This window comes from Coturnix japonica, chromosome 2 (assembly GCF_001577835.2).
Source record: "Coturnix japonica isolate 7356 chromosome 2, Coturnix japonica 2.1, whole genome shotgun sequence".
NCBI lineage: Eukaryota > Metazoa > Chordata > Aves > Galliformes > Phasianidae > Coturnix > Coturnix japonica.
Window position 1 is genome coordinate 69,584,777 of NC_029517.1, and position 18,979 is coordinate 69,603,755.

Below are 18,979 nucleotides of genomic sequence, written 5' to 3' on the forward strand. Positions count from 1 at the left end.
TGCTTTGGCAGGGGGGTTGGACTTGATGATCTCTAGAGGTCCCTTCCAACCCCTACAATTCTGTGATTCTGTGAAAACTGGTGATGTTATGTGTGCTGCTAATGCTTTGCTGGATTTAATAATTTGTGCATAAAAATTCATGTTGGTGAAAGGGGTTAACATTAAGTAACACTGCTTTTGACCAGTTAAAACTATAAATATTAGCTGTACATTAGGAAAGATTTGTTCATCCAAATGTTTGTCTTCAATTTTAGATAGCATTAAAAATGAAGAAGACTCAAATACAGAGAGATCCTCTGTTTTGGGCTGAGCATCACGTGTCTGTCAATTACTTTGTAGTATACCTTTGGAGCTGAGTTTTATTTCAGATGGATTACCAGCAGAAAATCAAAATCACCATTAATGGACCTGTTTGTTCAAAGACCAGATATTATGTGTATGAAATGAGAATTTTAGCTGTTACCATACATTTTAGGGCATTAGGGTAGAAATTGATGCCAAAAATGTAGCTCACAGCAAATTGTACCATATTCTCTTAGTATTTGTTCTTACTCTGAAAACCAAGACTGCTTGCTTTATTAGGCTTCGGCATTTTTTTTAAAAAGTTTGATTTTTTTTTCCTTTTTTTTTCTTTTTTTTCTTTTTTTTTCTTTTTGAAACAATTCTTCTTGAATTTAAAAATGCAGAAAAGGAAATGTATTCTAGAAATTTGGAATAAAACTACATGAGGCTGTTGGTTTTGTGTTTCTCTGCTATTCTGAGTTGAGGAAATAAAATCCCTTCTACCTAGTCTCTAAATGATATTAGTTATGTTAAATGAGGATGAGATTCAGAAGAACTTAAATTCTACAGTATCAGTCTTTCCATTATAGCTTTGAATGTTTGGTATTATTTTGCCATGAAATTTAAATCAACTAGTTTGGTATCTATGGAAGAAAGAAGCTGATAGTAGTTGCCTAGAAGTTTGGGTTCTGATTATAACCTTCCATTATTTTCTTTTCACTGGTAAAGTTCCTTTTCTTTTGCTACCTAGTAAATAGGTGTTTTTTGAGGCATTGCACACGATCATATTGAGTAGAGGGAAACAACAGGAAAGCTTCCTGATACTGATCTGTCTTGGTGCACTGGAGCTACAATGTGGTGTGCCATACATTTTGTGACTTCCTTCTGAGCAGAAACCATCAATTCTTTTGTCTGACAAGTTGACAAGGTAACTAGTGATCCATGTCCCTGATGCAGGGTTCTGAAGACAAAAAGTTAGAGCAATAGTCCTATTTACTTATTGTATGTGTGTACCTCTATTTACATTTAAACTGTTTGTCAAGGTTTTGTTAGACAGCATAACATATGATTGAGAGGGAAAGTTATTTAATGCAGCACTGTGCTACTGCAATAAATCACCTTGTTAGGGAATGTCTTCGTGTGTTTCTAATGTATATTGCAAAGAGGAATATTAATTTACCTTAGGAAGAAAATATTCCATTAGTGTAGTGCTTAATGATGAGAAATTAGGGAGCACCTTGGAGAAAATGAAAAAGGTATGTATTTTTTTACAGATCAGAATTAATCATTTCAGAAGAAATTAACGTTAACTATTTGGTTGGCTGATTATAAGTCATTAAGCCATTGCTCCAGCAGTTAATTAAATGTACATTTTTACCTTCAAGTGAATCAGTTTACTGAAGGTGGACGAACAGCCCTCTGAAGCTACAGCAAGTCTCTCTGTGATTGTACTGATGGCTTCAAGAGTTGCCATCTTTTTAAAGGCAGAACTGTTTGTTTACTGCTTGTTTCCAACCAAACACCTTGCATCAGTTCAGGTGGGAACTGAAGATCCTCAATACTTTGAAGAAATCGGTGTCATGATGGTAAGGCCTGTCTCTCACTGGATTTTGGAGTCACAAGTGTGGAGACTCTAGTGTTGTAATTGGGCTCACAGTTTCAGAGAAGCCAAGTAATAATCAGCCTTATGTAAAGCAGAAGTGCTTCATTTTAACCCAATGTAAAGTCAGTCCCTTTTTAATGCTGGAATGCAGGTTAGGACAGGGATGCCAATTTTCTTATCAATAGGTATTTCAGGAACCTAGGTTTGGATATCTGTGCTGAGAATTACTGTTTTTATTAGATAAATACATAAACGGTCCTCTGCAAATAGTTTCTTTTCAGCAGACCTCGACTGGAGTGTTGGTCTGTGAAATACAGTATTGCTTAATGTTATTGTCTGGATGTCACTTCTTTACAAGAACTCCTCTTAGCCTTCCTTTTGATAAAGGAAGATATAACAGATTTTTGAAGGGATGTGCTTTGGCTCAGTTTGATTTTTAAGATATTAGGCTTAATAATCACAAGGGGGCAGGGGCGGGGGGTGGGGGGGGGGGGGAGGGGAAATTACTTAACTAGTTAGGATTTTCTGTTTTGTGAGATTGGAAGCAGCAGAAAAATCCTGCAGCTAGAGGAACAGCTGGCAACAGATAGGGCAGAGCAAATGACTCTCACTAATACTTCTATCAGCATGTCTTGTCTCGTAGCCTAGTTTATCTCCATTTCTGGGGGTGGCCTAAACTGATATCCATCCTTTGTTTGGTAATGCTGTCAGCATTTTTCTTGTAAGGCAAAACAAATTTTTGCTCTTTGTCTTGCAACCCAAAGATTTGATGTTAAGGTTCAAGTTCCATCAGTTGGACCTGTGTGAAATAGTAATCATTTATCCTTGCAGGCCGTTTAGACTGGCCATGTATGTCATGTCATTACCTGGGACAGAGGCTGCCACTCAGCTTGTCCAGCATTCAGCTTCCTTATGTCCCTTCATTGCATTCCAAAAAACTTCCCTGGGGAGGTGTGTCATACATTCTGTATATTCTTGGATTTTCACAGTCCAATTCCTTGGAGATGAAAATGGAAGCATGAGGGGCTCCCAGTTCAGATTCATTGCAGGCTGTCCATTCTCATTCAGTGTTGTCACTGCTATGCCTTCGTCACTAGATCACATTTGTTTTTGGATTCCACTGTAGAGGATTTATGAAGTGGACCACAGTCACTTGGTTTTTGGCCAGAATGTGCTGGGGGTAGCACCACTGGGCTTCTGGGTGGCAACTGCCAGCAGAGAGCCCTCATCACACATCTCACGCTAACATCTGCCACAAGGGAAAGGAGTTTTGAGGGAGTGCCATTTTGTCACGTTTCCATATGGATGAACGTTTTATTGGACTTCACATTTGGCAGAGAATGTGGGTTTTTTGGGTTTTTTTTTGTTTGTTTTTTTTTTGTTTTGTTTTGTTTTTTTTTTTTTTTTAGAAAGCAAGTTGCTCATACCACTGTAACTTGAACATGAGGCAGTATTCAAACACTGGACTTCTGCCTGCTTTGGGGGAGAGTGACATGTAGATGCATGGATATTGACATTTATTGGCTCTGATTCTCTGTAGTTTTGTGTGGTGTCATTACAAACATCAGGACTGACTTTCTGGTGAGATGGTTCTTATATTGTAGATGCTGGGATGAAATACAGTGACTAGATGAAAACCTTTCTGGCCTTGTGTTCAGATGTTTCCAGCTGCTAAGAACTGGAATAAAAATTATTTCCTACATGATCAGTATCCCACAGGATCTCTCACACACGTTGTTAGAATCCAAATCTAGGCAGCTTTTTCTCAAGTCAGCTTAAACTAAATTGTAATACTTTATTATTTTTATTGTTATTTTCCTGCATGAAATGTCTCCGTGTAGGTAGTAGTAGATTCCACTGGGGGAAGGGGAAGGGAAAGGTGCAAGGCGATCAGCTGCTTCAGTCATGAAAAAAGACAGAAAATTTTCTTTCACAGTCTTATGATTTCAAAAAGTCTTTCCCTTATTGTTTCCAGATGGAAATAAAGTATTGCATTTTTTCCTACTAGCTGAAGTATGTAATTGTATCTAGTAATGCGAAACACTTTACTTGAAAAATGCGTATGTGTAACAACAGGAAACAGATGTTAAGTGTAGAATGTTGAGACACCATAAAGTGCAATTATGCATGATGTCCTTCAAGCTCTCCCTGGAATATTAACTAATAGTTTTACAAAGTGATGAAATCTAGTATTCTGTGTATAATCTGTGGTGCGGGAAAATCTGTCAGGATTCACTGAATGTGACTGTCCAACACATAACGGTATTTAATCATATTCTATTGGAAACCACCGTAGTGTAATTATAGGTGTAGGGAGGATAAATGTTAAGATTAGAATGAACTTACCTTACAGTTTTGGGGTACAATGATTCATTTATAACTGAGTGCTTAAGAAATTTGGAAGATTGGTTTATTCAGATATCTCAAACCGCTCATTCTGAGTCTCTTGTTACAACTGATAACTTAAGGGACAAGCAGTAGCGTCACTTAGAAAGGGAATGAGAAGCGCACAGTGTGTCTCATCAGGTATTTCTGTCTTTCGTCTGTTCAGTTTGTACACTGCTGAATCTACCAAGTTAATAGTTCTGTTATTGGATAACTAGTTTATCAGTGGGGCCTTTAACTCAGTTCTATGCCTGAAAATACAGGAACACACTCAATAGAACATCATTGCTTAAAGTACTTGTAGTGTGTGTTTGTGTAGCTGTAGGTTCAATAGGAAGACATTTACAGTCTTCTATTGTGTAGAAAAAGTTTTTTGATCCAGAATGTGCTTAAAACCTGTGACCATAGTAACTAAACTGTATGAGGGTTCTTGGATATGTAACATCTATTACTTATAGGATTTTTACATGTTTGGTGTGTACAGGGACTTGGAGTTACTGTTGAAATTTTCTGCTATTAATGCTTGACGTTTTATGTGCTGGACATTAGTACAGAACCAAGTGAACTGATTTTCAATGAAAGCAGTCTTAATAGGTAAATCCAAGTAACTTATGCTCTTTTGCTTCCTGCTGTCCTACAGTGTGTTGCTAGTTTTGCAGCAGCATAAAAGCTGCTACTGTCATAGAAAAAAAAAAAAATCAGTGTTTTAAGTTTAAAAAAATAAATGTATTGTTTAGTATGAATGCAGAGAAACAAGAAGAAAAAGAACAAATTCTTAGATTTTTAAGTATAATATTCCCTAACCTTATTTGGGATAGGTGTCCATTGCTTTCCTATCAAATAACCCCCAGCCTTACAAAAGCTGAGATATAATAATGCTTTTGTAGCTAGAAATCCTATGTAGCTGATTATTCTTGAAAAGAATTCATGAAGTGAATTGTGTGATAGAGAGGCTGTTACTCAGAGTATGCCAAATTTGAGAGGAGTGAGACTTAATTCTACGTTGTGGAGTTACTTTTATGTACTTAGCAGATTCAGGAACATGTTATGAAATTCGAATTTCACTGTTTTCTTGCATCTTGAATGTGTTTTTGAAGATCAAGTGAAGTGTTTTGAAGTGAGAGTCAAGCAGTAGTGGTGTGATAGGTAACTTGATTCCAGTCCTTCTGCTGTTCCTGGTATTTTAGAAACATACTACTGATAAGCAAAAAAAAAATAAATAAATAAAAATCAGATGACTGGTTGAAAGCTATTTATTAACTTTTATAGAATTTTCTAAAGCTTAAATAAGCCTAAAGAAAAGTTTTTTGTTTTGTGATATTGTTTTACAAAATTTGGTCTGTGCTGTTTTATTTGAGCCATGTATTCTAGCTGAATGTCTAATATTAAGGACAAAAGCAAACGGTTCCCTTAAATTAGTTGCATAAATCTGTATGGATGCACGCTGGCCAGTTCTTCACCTCTGGCTTCCACTGAGAACCAGCTGCACACACCTTTACTCCATATGAAATCATGCACCCTCTACTATCCATGTAAGTTTTACTTCAGTATTTAGTTTACATATCTGGGCTAGAGTAGGCATTCCTCTGAATAATGCAGCCGCTTCGTGTAAGCACTTCTGTAATAGGATCTGGTCTCTTTTCAGTAGTGCGTGGGGACAGGACCTAGGGGTAATGGGATGAAACTACAGCATAGGAAGTTCCACACGAATGTGTGGAAGAACTTCTTTACGGTGAGGGTGATGGAGCACTGGAACAGGCTGCCCAGGGAGGTAGTGGAGTCTCCTTCTCTGGAGATATTCAAGACCCGCCTGGACGCCTACCTGTGTGACATGGTGTAGGGAGCCTGCTTTGGCAGGGGGGTTGGACTTGATGATCTCTAGAGGTCCCTTCCAACCCCTACAATTCTGTGATTCTGAGATGTTAAGCAGAAACCCTCAAAGCAGCTTTCTGAAAGTGATTCTAGAGTTTTTAGGTTTTGTACGCGTGTTTGTCAAATGAAAGGCATGTGTTGAGTGAGTTGTTGTTTATGCTCTAAAAATCAGTGCTTTTAAGAGGAAGGTACCTGAAGGAGAAAAGGCACAAGGGTGCTTACTTTCTCTTTGAACAATTTAGGCCAACCTTATATCAATACTGAAGAAAAGGCTAGGTGCATGGCTGTATTGCTGATTAATGACCTGGAAAGAATTTGTAAATACTTGCAATTTAACAACTAAACCTGGCAGCAGTATTTGTTATTATACAGAACATCTGTGCTGTCAAAGAAAGGAGAAATGGTCTGAGTGAGCCTGGCTGGACTATGCTGAACACACATGGCATGGGAGCAGGCAGAGCAGCGCTTGACCTCAGGCTGCATCCTGCATACCTACTGCACAGGAGGAAAGTGAAAGCCTTTAATGAAAGCTTGCTTCTTTATTACATGCATAATAATGTTTTTTTCTGGTGTTCGAAGTTCACTTGTTATTTTGCAGGGTAAAAATTAGCAGGCTATATTTTACAACATTGCTCACTGTTCAGATGCTGCTCTATCTCAGAATTTAAAATAATTAAACTTTCTTGCTAGACTTATGTCCTTAATTTTGTGAATAGTTAAAATGAAAGAAAGATTTCTGCAGCGTTCTGTTCCCCACCTAACGTTCCATCACCATACCAGCTGTCTGTCTGGGGTTAGGTTTGGGTTTGGTTTTAAGGCTTGCTGGCATATTCTTTATACCTTTTATTTGTTTTGTATTTGTCATTTCGTACACGATGTATTACATTCTGTACCTCTCTTCAAGCCATTCCTTTGCTTTTAGCAGCCCCCTGATGAGTTCTATCCTTTCTATACCCAAATGCTTTTAACTCCCACGTCTGTAATAACACAGTTAAGAGATTTCAGACTAGTTTTGGAGCAGGCTTGCAAACAATCAGATGTACTTCAATTAGCAAATTGCCAGTATCCTATTAGAGGCATTCAGGTATTGGTATAGAGAACTCTTTTGACTCTGACAAGAAAAGCAGTTAAATCTTGCAATCTTCTGAAATTGAAAACAGCCCCTGTTTGAAAGCACTGACTTTAGCAGTAATTTTCTTCTAAATTTTTCTCTTAAATGAATTACTGATACTACTTAGGGAATATCAGGCCTATCTCAAAGGAAATACAATCCCATAGCCACGTTCTTTCTTTTAAAACAAAATTGCTTCCAGATGTTTTCACCTGTCCCTACTCGCTCCAGCTGGGCCACTGCAACTTAGTGCTGTTAGGTTTCAGAAGTATTACTGCTAGTATTTACCATGTAAGGGGTTTATGTGTCAGTTTCAGAATACTTGAAAGCTTTTGTTGTTTTGTTTTTTTTCCCTTTCTTTTTGAATAACTGTTAGGAAATGGCAAAGATTCTCAATCATCCGAGAGTGTATGCTTTTCTGCATATACCAGTCCAGTCAGCCTCTGACAGTGTGCTCATGGACATGAGAAGAGAATACTGCGTGGCAGACTTCAGACGAGTAGTGGATTTCCTTAAAGAAAAGTAAGTCTATTAATATTTTAGGAAAATAACAGTAGTTCGGGGTTGTTGTCTTTTGGTAGTGGTTGGTGGGTTGGTTTGGTTTGATTTATTGCAACACCAGGAACATGTGACTGAAATCAGTTACTTGCATCTTCTTTAGTGAGGTATGAAAATGAATGAGCTTCTTTAAGCTTCTTAAATCTCTGATTTTTTGTGAGCCCCTTTATGTGGATTGCTTCTTTGCTTAAGAATCTTAAATGTCTGCACGGCATGCTTTTAATTTGTCAATGAATTTCTAATCTTTTCCAAATAATACATTCTTAGATTTTATTATTATTATTATTATTATTATTATTATTATTATTATTATTATTATTATTATTATTATTATTATTATTATTCAGGAAGTATGTGTAGACTGCTTGAAGTTAAAACTATTGAAGTCTTATTTAATGTGGCTTTTGAGCGTTGCCTGCTTTGTATAATGGGCATGATCCAACTCCAGCTAATATGAATTAGTTGTTTTATTTTTTAAATAAATATTTTACATCCTTTAGCTGGTGTACATTTACATCAATATAGCAACACTTTCATCTTGCTTATGGAATTTATGATTTATGGGATGATTTAAAAATTATCTTTTCATAGTTTCATAGTTTCATAGTTTCGTGCGGGTTGGAAGGGACCTTAGAGATCTTCGAGTCCAGCCCCCGGAATTCGAGCCTCTGTGTAGCAGAGCGGCAATTCTACCACTTGCGCCACAGGGGGGATTCGAACTCCGGGCCCCAGTGTTGCAAGGCGGCATCTTTAACCACTGCGCCACCGAAGAACAATTATTTTAAAGAAATCGGTGTGTAATAATTTGCTTATTCCAACTTGAAGACAGGAGCTACATTTACCTGTGATAGTCTTATAGCCATTTGTTTGGTTCCTCTCTTTCAATCTTAGTTTGTGTGTGTTTATTTTAATCATTTAAAGGGGAAGTTGTGCATTTAAATCTAAAATAACATTAAAATCCTTGCACGTAACATAATTGTTTTCTCATAATCGTATTTATAATCAATTTTTCACTATCACTGAAAAATTCATCAATCTAGATACGTTAATAGCTGCATGGGAATTTAGTTTGCTTTTCCTTCTTACATATCACAATGGAACAGTGTATTTTGCAAAATTTGTGTAATTTATGGGATGTTCCTGTATATTTATATGAATATACATATGCTGTTTTCTGTACATCCTCCATCCCTGGAGGTGTTTAAGACCAGGCTGTATGAGGCCCTGGGCAATCTAATCTAGCACTTGATGTGATATGCTGGCAACCCTGCCTGTGGTAGTGGGGTTGGAACTTCATGATGCTTGAAGTCCCTTCCAACTCAAGCAATTCTGTGGTTTAGGATAAGGGACTGAAATGGAGCTACTTATGAAAATATGGGTTCTGTATTTATTATATTTCCATATTTATTGGACATTCTTTTTCCACCCTAGACAATGCACGTTATTCTTCATGTGGCTTTTGGTCAATTTCCTCTTTAATTAACATTTGTATTGTATTCCCATGCATTGTAAGTGAGAAACCAGTCAGTTTATGTCTTAGTTGACTTGAAGCAGATTCATTATTCTCTTCAGTAGTTCTAACATTGGCAGCTATTATTGTAACAGCAGCTGGATTTTCGATAACCTATTATAGCTGGCACATGTTAGGGCATATGGGAATTTATTATATCATTCTGCACTTGCACACAGAAAACAGTGAATTACTTAATATCCAAATTTAAAACAGCTGGTCATTGAACATAAAGAAATGTATGACATATGTCTTTTTTTCCACAGGCTTTTTGTAGTAAACTTTACAAGGGAAAAAAAATACTTTTTTGATGTCTTTTTTTTTTTTTTTTTTTGAATAATAGTAAACTTTGTTTATCCCGCTCATTAGGAAAATACCAAATTATCTGGTATCTCCTGTTAGAAAACAGACTCTGAATACTAAAATGGAAGGAGGAGAAAATGATTTGGATATTTGAACATGCACCCATCTGTAAACCAAATACATTTTGTTTTTTGTGCTTGAGAGCATTGTGTCTTCATTTGTGGTCTCTCCTCCTATGGCAGCAGCCAGCTGCCTTACATTCCATATAGATATTCCCCTAAAGGTCTCAGCACAAAGATGGCCAGGACTTAACATTGCTGCAGACAGCTCCAGAGCTTGCAGCCAAAATAGTTAAAATTAAATGTGTGCTTGTACTGCTTTAATCGCCAAAAGGGATTATTTCCATCTTCTATTTGTCAAAAAATGAAAAATAAAACAGAACACCCTGTATCTCCTTTCCCTATTCCTAGGGTCATAAATTCATCTTGGAAATTTTCTACACAAGGCATACAGGGTCTTATCGGTAGATTCCAAATGGCACCTTTGTTTCTAAAACGTGACATCTACCCTGATAGTATCTTCCCTTAAACCTCTATTAAACCAATAATTCCACAGGCTGACCGGCTGAAGAAGTAAGGCCACACCCTGAGGAATAACATGATTATCAGTTAAGTGCTTAATAACTTGATTTCAGTTATCGAAGGAAATAAACATGAAATAAGGCTACTGAAAAAGAAGGAAAGAAGAAAATAGATGAACTATATAGTCTTTGGAGCCTCAAAGACATTAGGGACTCCTGAATCTATCTTTGCCCCACCAGACAAAGAATGGAGGGGCTTTCTTGCTCCCAGAGAAAACAACAGAATGTTTTCCTTCCTCTGAGAGCTAAGAGTTGATTGCAGAGATATCTTCTTCCAGCGTTGGGGATTTGCTCATAACCCACCAAGCACAGAATACTTTGTAGAGAAGCTTGAGTTCACAAAAACAATTTTTCTGTTTAAACTCTCTTTTTAGAAGAATGGAACATTCTAGACTCTCTGAAATTCTGACTTTCAACATCACTTATTGGTGCTTTTTATTTCTTCGAGGTTTTTTTGTTGTTGTTTTTTTTTTTTTCAGGCAAGAATCCTAGAACTGTACTTTAGAAACAAAGATTGATACTCAGTTGCAGTCATTTGATATTCAGCACTTCTTTTCAGACATTCTCCTAGCCTGGTGATTTTTTAGTACCCAGATCAATAACAAATTGTGTAGAATACAGAAGTAGAAATTTAAACCCACCAGGCAGAAAAATTGAACTTGAGAAACCATATTCTGTGCTTAGAAATACCTTTATATATATGTGTGTGTGTATACACGTATATAAATGTATGTATTTGCCATGCTTTTTGTACTTAAATTTCTGCAAATTATAACATTCAGAAAACTTTTTTTGTGTAGTTGATAAGTCAGTAGCTCATTTAGTGATGTAACAGGTGATATGAGGAGAGGCTGAAGGAGCTGGGAACATTTAGCATGGAGGAGGCTCTGGGGAGACATTATTGCTCTCTATAACTTCCTGAAGGGAGGTTGTAGTGAGCTGAGGGTCAGCTTCTTCTCTTGTGTCATTAGTGATGGGACTAGAGGGAATGGTTTCAAGCTGTGGCAGGAGAGATTCAGGCTGGACATTAGGAAATATTACTTCTCAGAAAGGGTGGTCAGGCACTGTAATGGACTGCCCAGGGAGGTGGTGGAGTCACCGAACCTGGGGGTGTTCAGGGAACGACTGGATGTTGTGTTGAGGGACATGGTTTACTGGGAGCTATTGGTGATAGGTGAACGGGTTGGACTGGATGATCTTGTAGGTCTTTTCCAACCATGGTGATTCTATGATTATATGATATATATCTTACTAATGAAATACCATTTGTAAACTATTCTAGAGAGTAACAGTGTAAAAGAAAGGAGGATGTGCTGGTTCATTTAGCAGGTATTCCTTTGCAGCTTATACTTCGAGGGTCCTTGAAGTATTTCCATGTATTTTCTGCTCAGTACCTGTGGAGGGGCTATTCGCAAAACTGTTTCATATGGAGGAGATGCTAATTTGGATGATACATTAATTTCAGTATATTTGCAAAACATTAAAATAAAAGGATTTTTAGGAGCTGTTGCTTCAGGGACCAACTTAGTCTTATATAAAAAATCTTTTAGTTGGATTTTCATTGTTTCAAAATGTGCGTTGTTTTCCAAATAGTCTCAACTTTAAAGATTCATCATAAATTGTATTTCTGAAAGACAATGTTTTCAGTTTCAAAATGAAAGACTGCTTTAATTATCTCAGTTCTAAAGTGTAATCCTCTGAAATTTACTTTTGCTTATAAAAGCAAACAATTGGAATATATTTTAAAGAACTGAAATGTCATATTCTTTAATTACTTTAATATTCAGAGACAATATGAATATACACCCATTAAAAATCCATAGCCTAGTAATTTGTTTTCAAATTTCTTGTTTGCTGTTGACCTTCCTTCATTTTCTTAACTTTCTGATTTATAAAACAATTGCTCTTTGATCAAAGCCCTTATTAATCTTCCTGTATCATTGACTGTTTGTAGGCACAAGACAAGAGAGTAGTAAAACCAAAATCCAGACAAATGAAAGGTTTGGAGGCGGTGGGTAAAAAGGGTATGAAAATCGAGAGGCAGGGTGAAATGATAGATCTATATTTTGGGAAGTAGCAAGAAACTGAGGAAAAGCTTTTAGTATCACAGACTTTTTGATGTGTATGTTCTGATATAGCAGCGGCCACCAACAGTTAATATTATGCTTCCCATCCATTTGAGATTGTCTCATAATTCATACTGGAAATAGCTGCTATTTCCACTGTGACCAGAAAGCCAGCAAACTTGGGCTGCCAGAGGGGAGAGTCAAGAACATTTCAGGCTGAGCATTCTGTTCTTTTTTTTTTCCACATTCTACTCCATTATATTCAGAGGACTACAAGCAAGACTGTCCTAGCCTTAGTTACTTCTAATGGTAATGAAAAATTGATCTTTCAGCATATGTACATGCACAGTTAGGAGCAATAGTAAATGAATGGCATGGAAAACAAATTGAAAATTTGGAATTAAATTGATCGCTTACATGTAAACTAAGATCTTAGTTGTGTGACAAACGATAGGTTTTTGTTGAAGGTCTGAAGAAGCTGAGTTTGCTGTTGAACATGAGAGAAGATTTTACCTTGAACTTGGAGACAGCTGTGTTAAGAAAGGCTTCATGTTTCCATGTTTCCTTACAAGGAGCTAAGCTGATGAATGGTAGCTTCAGCAGCTTTCTGGCCTGCCTCTTACTTTTGTTTGCAGCAATTTTAGGGGATTCAGTGGTGACTGTCTCATGTTTCTTTTGGCCAGCCCTGCCTTTCCTCAGTTTCATTGCAGTGGCAGCCACTGACTGGGAAGAGATGAACGTTAATCAGTGAAAGATGGAATCCACCTGAGTGTACTGAGGGAGCTGGTTGAAATGATCGCTGAGCTGCTTTCCATCGTTTATCAGTAGACTTGGTCAACTGTATGGTTCACCAGGCAGCTGGAGATTTGCTAATTTGATAACCATCTACAAGAGGCTCTGGAAGGAGAACCCAGGGACCTGCAGTCCTGCCAATCTGGTGTCAGGGAATGTTATGGAGCAGATCATCTTGAGTTTCGTCACATAGCACACACAGGACAAGCAAGTAGTTAGGCCCAGTCAGCACAGGTTTATGAAAGGTGAGTTCTGCTTTATAACAAGGTGACTTATGTAGTGGGTGAGGGAAAGATTGTAGTCATTTGTCTAACTAAATTTCATTAAAGATCTTGACATTGTTTTGTGCAGTGTTCTGGAGAAACTGGCTGCTCATGGCATATACTTAGCTGGTTAAAAAACTGTCTGGGCGTCTAGGTGCAGAGCTACTGTAGCAAATGCAGGTAAATCCAATTGGAGGACAGTCACAAGTGGTGTCACCCAGTACTGGGGCTGGTTATCTTTAATATCTTTATCAGGATGAGGAGATCAAGTGTCCCCTCTGCAAGTTTTGCAGATGACACTTAAGTGAGGTGTGAGTTAGGCAGTAGGAAGCTCTGCAGAGACATCTGTTCAGTGAATGCCAAATGTGTGAGATTCAACAAGTCTAAATGCTGAGTTCTGCAGCTGGGTCACAAGAACCCCATGTAATGCCACAGGCTTGGGGAAGAGAGTCAGGAAAGCTGCCCTGCAGAACAGGACCCAGGGTACTGGTCAGTAGCTGGCTTAACCTGAGCTAGTAGTGTGCCCGTGTTTCCAAGAAGGTCAACAGTATCCTTACATCAGCAATAATATACTCGTCAAGTCAAGGGAGGTGGTTGTCCCCCTATACTCAGCACTGGTGTGGCTATACTTCAAGTACTGTGTTCTGTTTTGGGTCCCTCACTACAAGGGGGTGATGAAGTTGGTGGATTGCAGGCAAAGAAGAGCAAGAGCAATGAATCTGGGGAAGAGATGAGAAAACAGTGGTGATGGAGGGAACTGGAGTTGTCTGGAGAAGAGGAGGCTGAGGGAAGTCCTCGTCACTCTCCACAACCACAGGACTGCAGTGAGGAGAGTGTTGATCTTCTTTCTCAGATGATGAGTATTAGAACATGACGCAGTGTACCAGTGAAGGTTTAAATTCAATACTAAGAAGAATTTATTCGTGTCAGGTGTGGTTTAGCACTGGAACAGGATGCCCAGGGAAGTGGTGGGGTCACTGTCCCTGGAGGCATTTAAGAATCATTTGGATGTAATGCTTAAGGACATACTTTTATGGTGGACTCAGCAGTGCTGGATTAACAGTTGGAATTGATGATCTTAAAGGTCTTTTCCAACTAAAATGATTCTGTTGTTCAGGAAGGCAGACCTTCAATTTTGGTTTATACAGCACTTCTTTGCCCTTTTCTTATGAATTGGTACTACATTATTTTGTAGCAAAGAAATAAACTGAAGGTGTTTTCTGGAGGGGGATAAAGAAAGGTTGCTTACTAGTATTGGTCTCTTGTGAATCTTCTATCTTCTCTGTTCTTTATATTGTTTAATCAGTTTTTAACCAGCTCAGAGACTTCTCGAGCTCTTGCTGACACAGTTTGAAAATCTCTCGCCTCTTTATAAATTGCTAATTGCCAATTTCTAGCATCATTTTTCTTGCCAAATCTATTGAGGATATTGGAGGTTTATGGCCTGTATGCTTTTAGATATTCTGTTGTTTATATGTCAGGAAAGCAGCTGCTGGAGATGCACAGTCTTATTTCACTTCTAGTTCTCATACATCTTGTAAATTGTGACTGTTAGACTTTCTGTGACGCTGCTAAGGAAGAACACCATTTGCTAGACTTGTTGCTGCTGAAACTGGGTTAATCTGGAGATTGCTTTGGATGCATTCTATTTGCTACAGTTAAAACTTCATTTATAATTACATTGGAGGGAAGATTTCACTGAGTTAGGTGTAGCTCATCTTTATTGAACAACATAAATGTATGTCAAGTTCACTTTGCAGCCTTCAGTTTCTTACAAGTGTGTATAAATAAGGAAATGATTAGATTAATCTGGCTGTGTAACTGAAAATGAAAAAAAGAACAAGTGCCTTGTCTAAGTTAATTATAGCTTGAGAGGAGTCTTTGAAAACATGTATGGCACAGAAAAGTTTTAATGACAGTGATTGCCAGAAATTAAGGTTTTTTTCTTAGAATCATAAACAGTAACAAAAGCCATTTGCCTTGAATTGGTATGACTATAAAGAGACTCCCTCCCAGAGGTACTATTTTCTGTCTTGTTAAATAAGATGCTATTTACTCTGAAGAGTATGGGAATAACAGTGTAATGGGTTCTCTGATATTTGATGAATGTTCTCATAAAACTTTTACTTACATTTTTACTTAGTCATGTACCCACAAGATTAGTTGGGAGTAAAGCCTGTCTAGTATTTTTATGCCAGATTTTAATTAATATAAAAGTCAAGCTTTTTATTGTCATAAATCATTCTTTTTGAACGTGAATATATAGTGTTAAACTATTACACTCATCCTTGTACTTCCGACTAAATGAATACTGTTTTAAATGAGAACATGATATGGAACTTGGGCTGTTCCATGAAGAGCAGGATTAACAGTCAGGTTAGAGGACTTTATTGTATTGACTATATTGTAGTGTGGGTATTACTAATCAGAGGTAGTACAAAAAACGAGAAAAGTGGAACTGGATTTAAAAATCTCTTTGAGATGTGTGGTAAAATAATTAGAAGAGCCCTTGGGGGTATTCTTTGACAGTTCACAGCGCTCATTTTACAGACAGTCTTGATGAGAATTAGGTAGCTTGTTTGAGTTAGAGAGTAGGAATTTTTATGCATGATATGTTAACAGTAAAACTTACGCTTTGTAGTAAAACAGAATTTGTTTTCTGTGTACGTATACACATACACTTTAGCTACAGTATGGTGCACATATTCACAGTATGAATGTTGGTGGCAATCCCTGTTCTCCTGCAGCTTGCTTTGTTACTGGTGTATCTGCCATACTGTTGTTCATGTGCTGATTGCACTTGGCCTAAGGATATCTGACAGAAGTCCAAACTGAGTAATGCAATGTAACATTAACATGAAGCAATTCTAAAGTGACAGGCTACTCTGAAGGTCAGAGAGCACTAAAAGTAACCGGTGTCTTTTCAAAAAAAAAAACACTTGTTTTTTGAAAATACACAGGTTAGAAAACAGATTTCAGGATTTCTCTGTGCTTCAAAGTTTTTGATATGAAGTCTCTTCCACTTCTGTAGCAGTTCAGTTCTGCGTAATGTCCCGTTTAAACAGGACCTGAATAGCGTATCTGTTCTTAAAAAACTTGATTCTTACTAATGTATTTTACTTTTTTTTTTTCTTTCTTTTCTGGAGGTAAAGAACACTGAGTGATCTTTTTTTCTGTCTCTCCTGCTATTTTTTTCCATTTCTGTAGATATGCACACAAAGAAGGGCGTAGACTGGGAAATAAATAAGCGTGAAATCATTATGGGCACTCCATGCATTCACGCACTCTGCATGCTTTTGTCACAATACTGTAGTGTTCTGCTTTAGCCCAGGCGCCTGGAGGAGTAATTTTTATATGATTTCTGAATTTGCTCCTTTTTAAGTGTGAAAAATACTTATTATTATACTTTTCCTAAAAGCTTTTTACTGAACACGACTGGCAGAGTTAGTGGGAATGCTACTTTATTTATGCTCTAGTGGCTGAGCTTTCCTTTTCCTGCGAAGTCTTATGTGCAGTTTTCTTCTGCAAAATCCAAATTGGAATATACATAGACAATAGAATGGGAATAAGTAATACTCACTGCATTCCCAGTTTCTTAAGTCTAGCAAGATGGTATCTCTTTTCTTTGTCTTCCTTCCCTTGAGGGCATGAGTGTTGTTCTTTGGCAGTAGTGATATAACATCTATAGTGAGGTTAAAAGGAAGGAACTGTAAGGACCACTCAGTGTTGGAAATGAGTATTATTAAAACATCTACTTAACATTTTATGATTTCTAAATGGTTTGTTTTAATTATTGTGATACTATTGTTACCCTGGTATTTTAAAGCAGAACCTGAAAGCATTTATTGTTTTATGTTTGTTTGTTGCATAAATATTGTAATTCTGTTGCAGTGTCAGGATCAGTAGTGAAAATCGAATGTAAAGGTCTGATTTATTTTGAAATAATGATTTTAATTCATGATTCCTTAATACTATTAATTTGATTCATTGATTAAGTCTCAGTTTTAATACATTCTTGTGATTTTAAGCATACTCAAGCATATGATAAGATACTGAAGTATTTGCTGTGGTAACAAATAAATACCTGTATAAACCCAGAGTGCATCGTGTGTACACCTTAATGTTCAGATGTGCAAATCTAGATGATGGTATTAAACACATTGGATACACAAAAAATTTTTGTTGATTTGCATGTGCACATATTGATATTTGACATGTTTTTAGATAATAAATGATTTTTGTAAGCCATGTTACTTAGTCCATACAGAATGCTATTACATAGAAGGATTTTTGATGAAGTCTGTGGCAAACTGGTAAATAGTGACTGAATTCATGCTCATTTCTAGCTATTTCCAGCATTTGAAAGAATGATCGAGGAACGAGCAGCTGGTCAATAGTACTCTTCCTTAGCAGGAGAGATTGACACAGTGCTGCTATTAGACAACTGTATAACAGGAAGGCAACACTGTAAATATAGCAGTATGTAAACAGACAAGGAACAATGTAAATTTATCTTAATCCATTTACCAGGAGAATATGATTTGGTTGCAAGTTTAAGCTGGAAAATAGGTTACTGTATTTAAATACCTCATGCATGGGAGAATATGAAGGCAGAGTGTCTCCTTTTCTACTTAAATCAGGAAAAATTTATTGGCAAAACCTGGAGGTCATAGAAATTAATTGTCTTCTGGCTTGCTGTGTCCAGATGCCTCACTGCTTGGCCTTGTAAAAGCTGTGACTGCTGCTGGGATGAGATAGCCCTTCTGTACAGACTTTCAGACAGCTTTGGGGTAATAACTTTTGGACATTGCAAACCCCACAGATTTGAATCAGTGTCCTATGAAGCGCTTCATATAACAGAAAAAGAAAGAAAAAAGTTCCTGAGAAACAAACAAACAAAAATCCAGACAAATTTCTTTAAACTATTTAATCTCCATTGTAGGAGTTTTGCTGAGTCAACTTTCAGGAAAAGTGCTGGACAACCATCAACACCTTCTTTATAGAAGGAAAGGAGAAATGAGTTGTGTGGTCATTTGTAGCACTACAGCTGACTCTCTTTGTGTGACCTGCAGCAGCCAGACACCGTTTTTCTTAGCCCTACTGTGGGATGGCTGCTCCTCCACCATTAACTGCATTTTGGGGAGTGCTTAGCTCACATGTGCAGTCCTGAAAGTTGCTGAGACAGCCAGCTGGACTCTGAACAGTGGCCAGCAAACTGATTTTTCATGTAGTGTATTTTCTCACACCTCACCTGCTTTTGTTAGAACATACGCCTAGGAACACCAGGTGTTAGCACCAAGTGCTTAAAGAGCTGGGCTTTGGTTAAATTTTGCTTATGTCTGTCCTTTATTATGTACCCACATACTTTCTGATAGTGGGAACCTGTACAACATTCAAGGGGAACAGAATGCATTCTTTGCTTGGATTTGTTGTTTAGTTAATTACTGGAATTGATTCTAACAGTAATGGCTGAAAAAAAAACATAGCAGTGGAGATGTATTTTTTTAATTGACTCTTAAAAATGTTGTTTGGATGTCATGGATTCACATCTAAACAGTTAGCTTGAATTACGTATGGAATAGTGTCACCAGCAG

General features: G+C 37.3%; 1 protein-coding gene across 3 annotated transcripts in view; it reads left to right on the forward strand.

Moving 5' to 3' along the window:
• Window positions 1–18,979, forward strand: part of CDKAL1 (CDK5 regulatory subunit associated protein 1 like 1) — a 315,678-nt gene that overhangs the window by 191,585 nt on the left and 105,114 nt on the right. For all 3 annotated transcript variants that reach the window (XM_015854755.2, XM_015854757.2, XM_032442509.1), the window contains one exon: window positions 7,630–7,775. In XM_015854755.2, coding sequence (XP_015710241.1) covers window positions 7,630–7,775 — 146 coding nt within the window. The remainder of the gene's footprint in view (window positions 1–7,629; window positions 7,776–18,979) is intronic.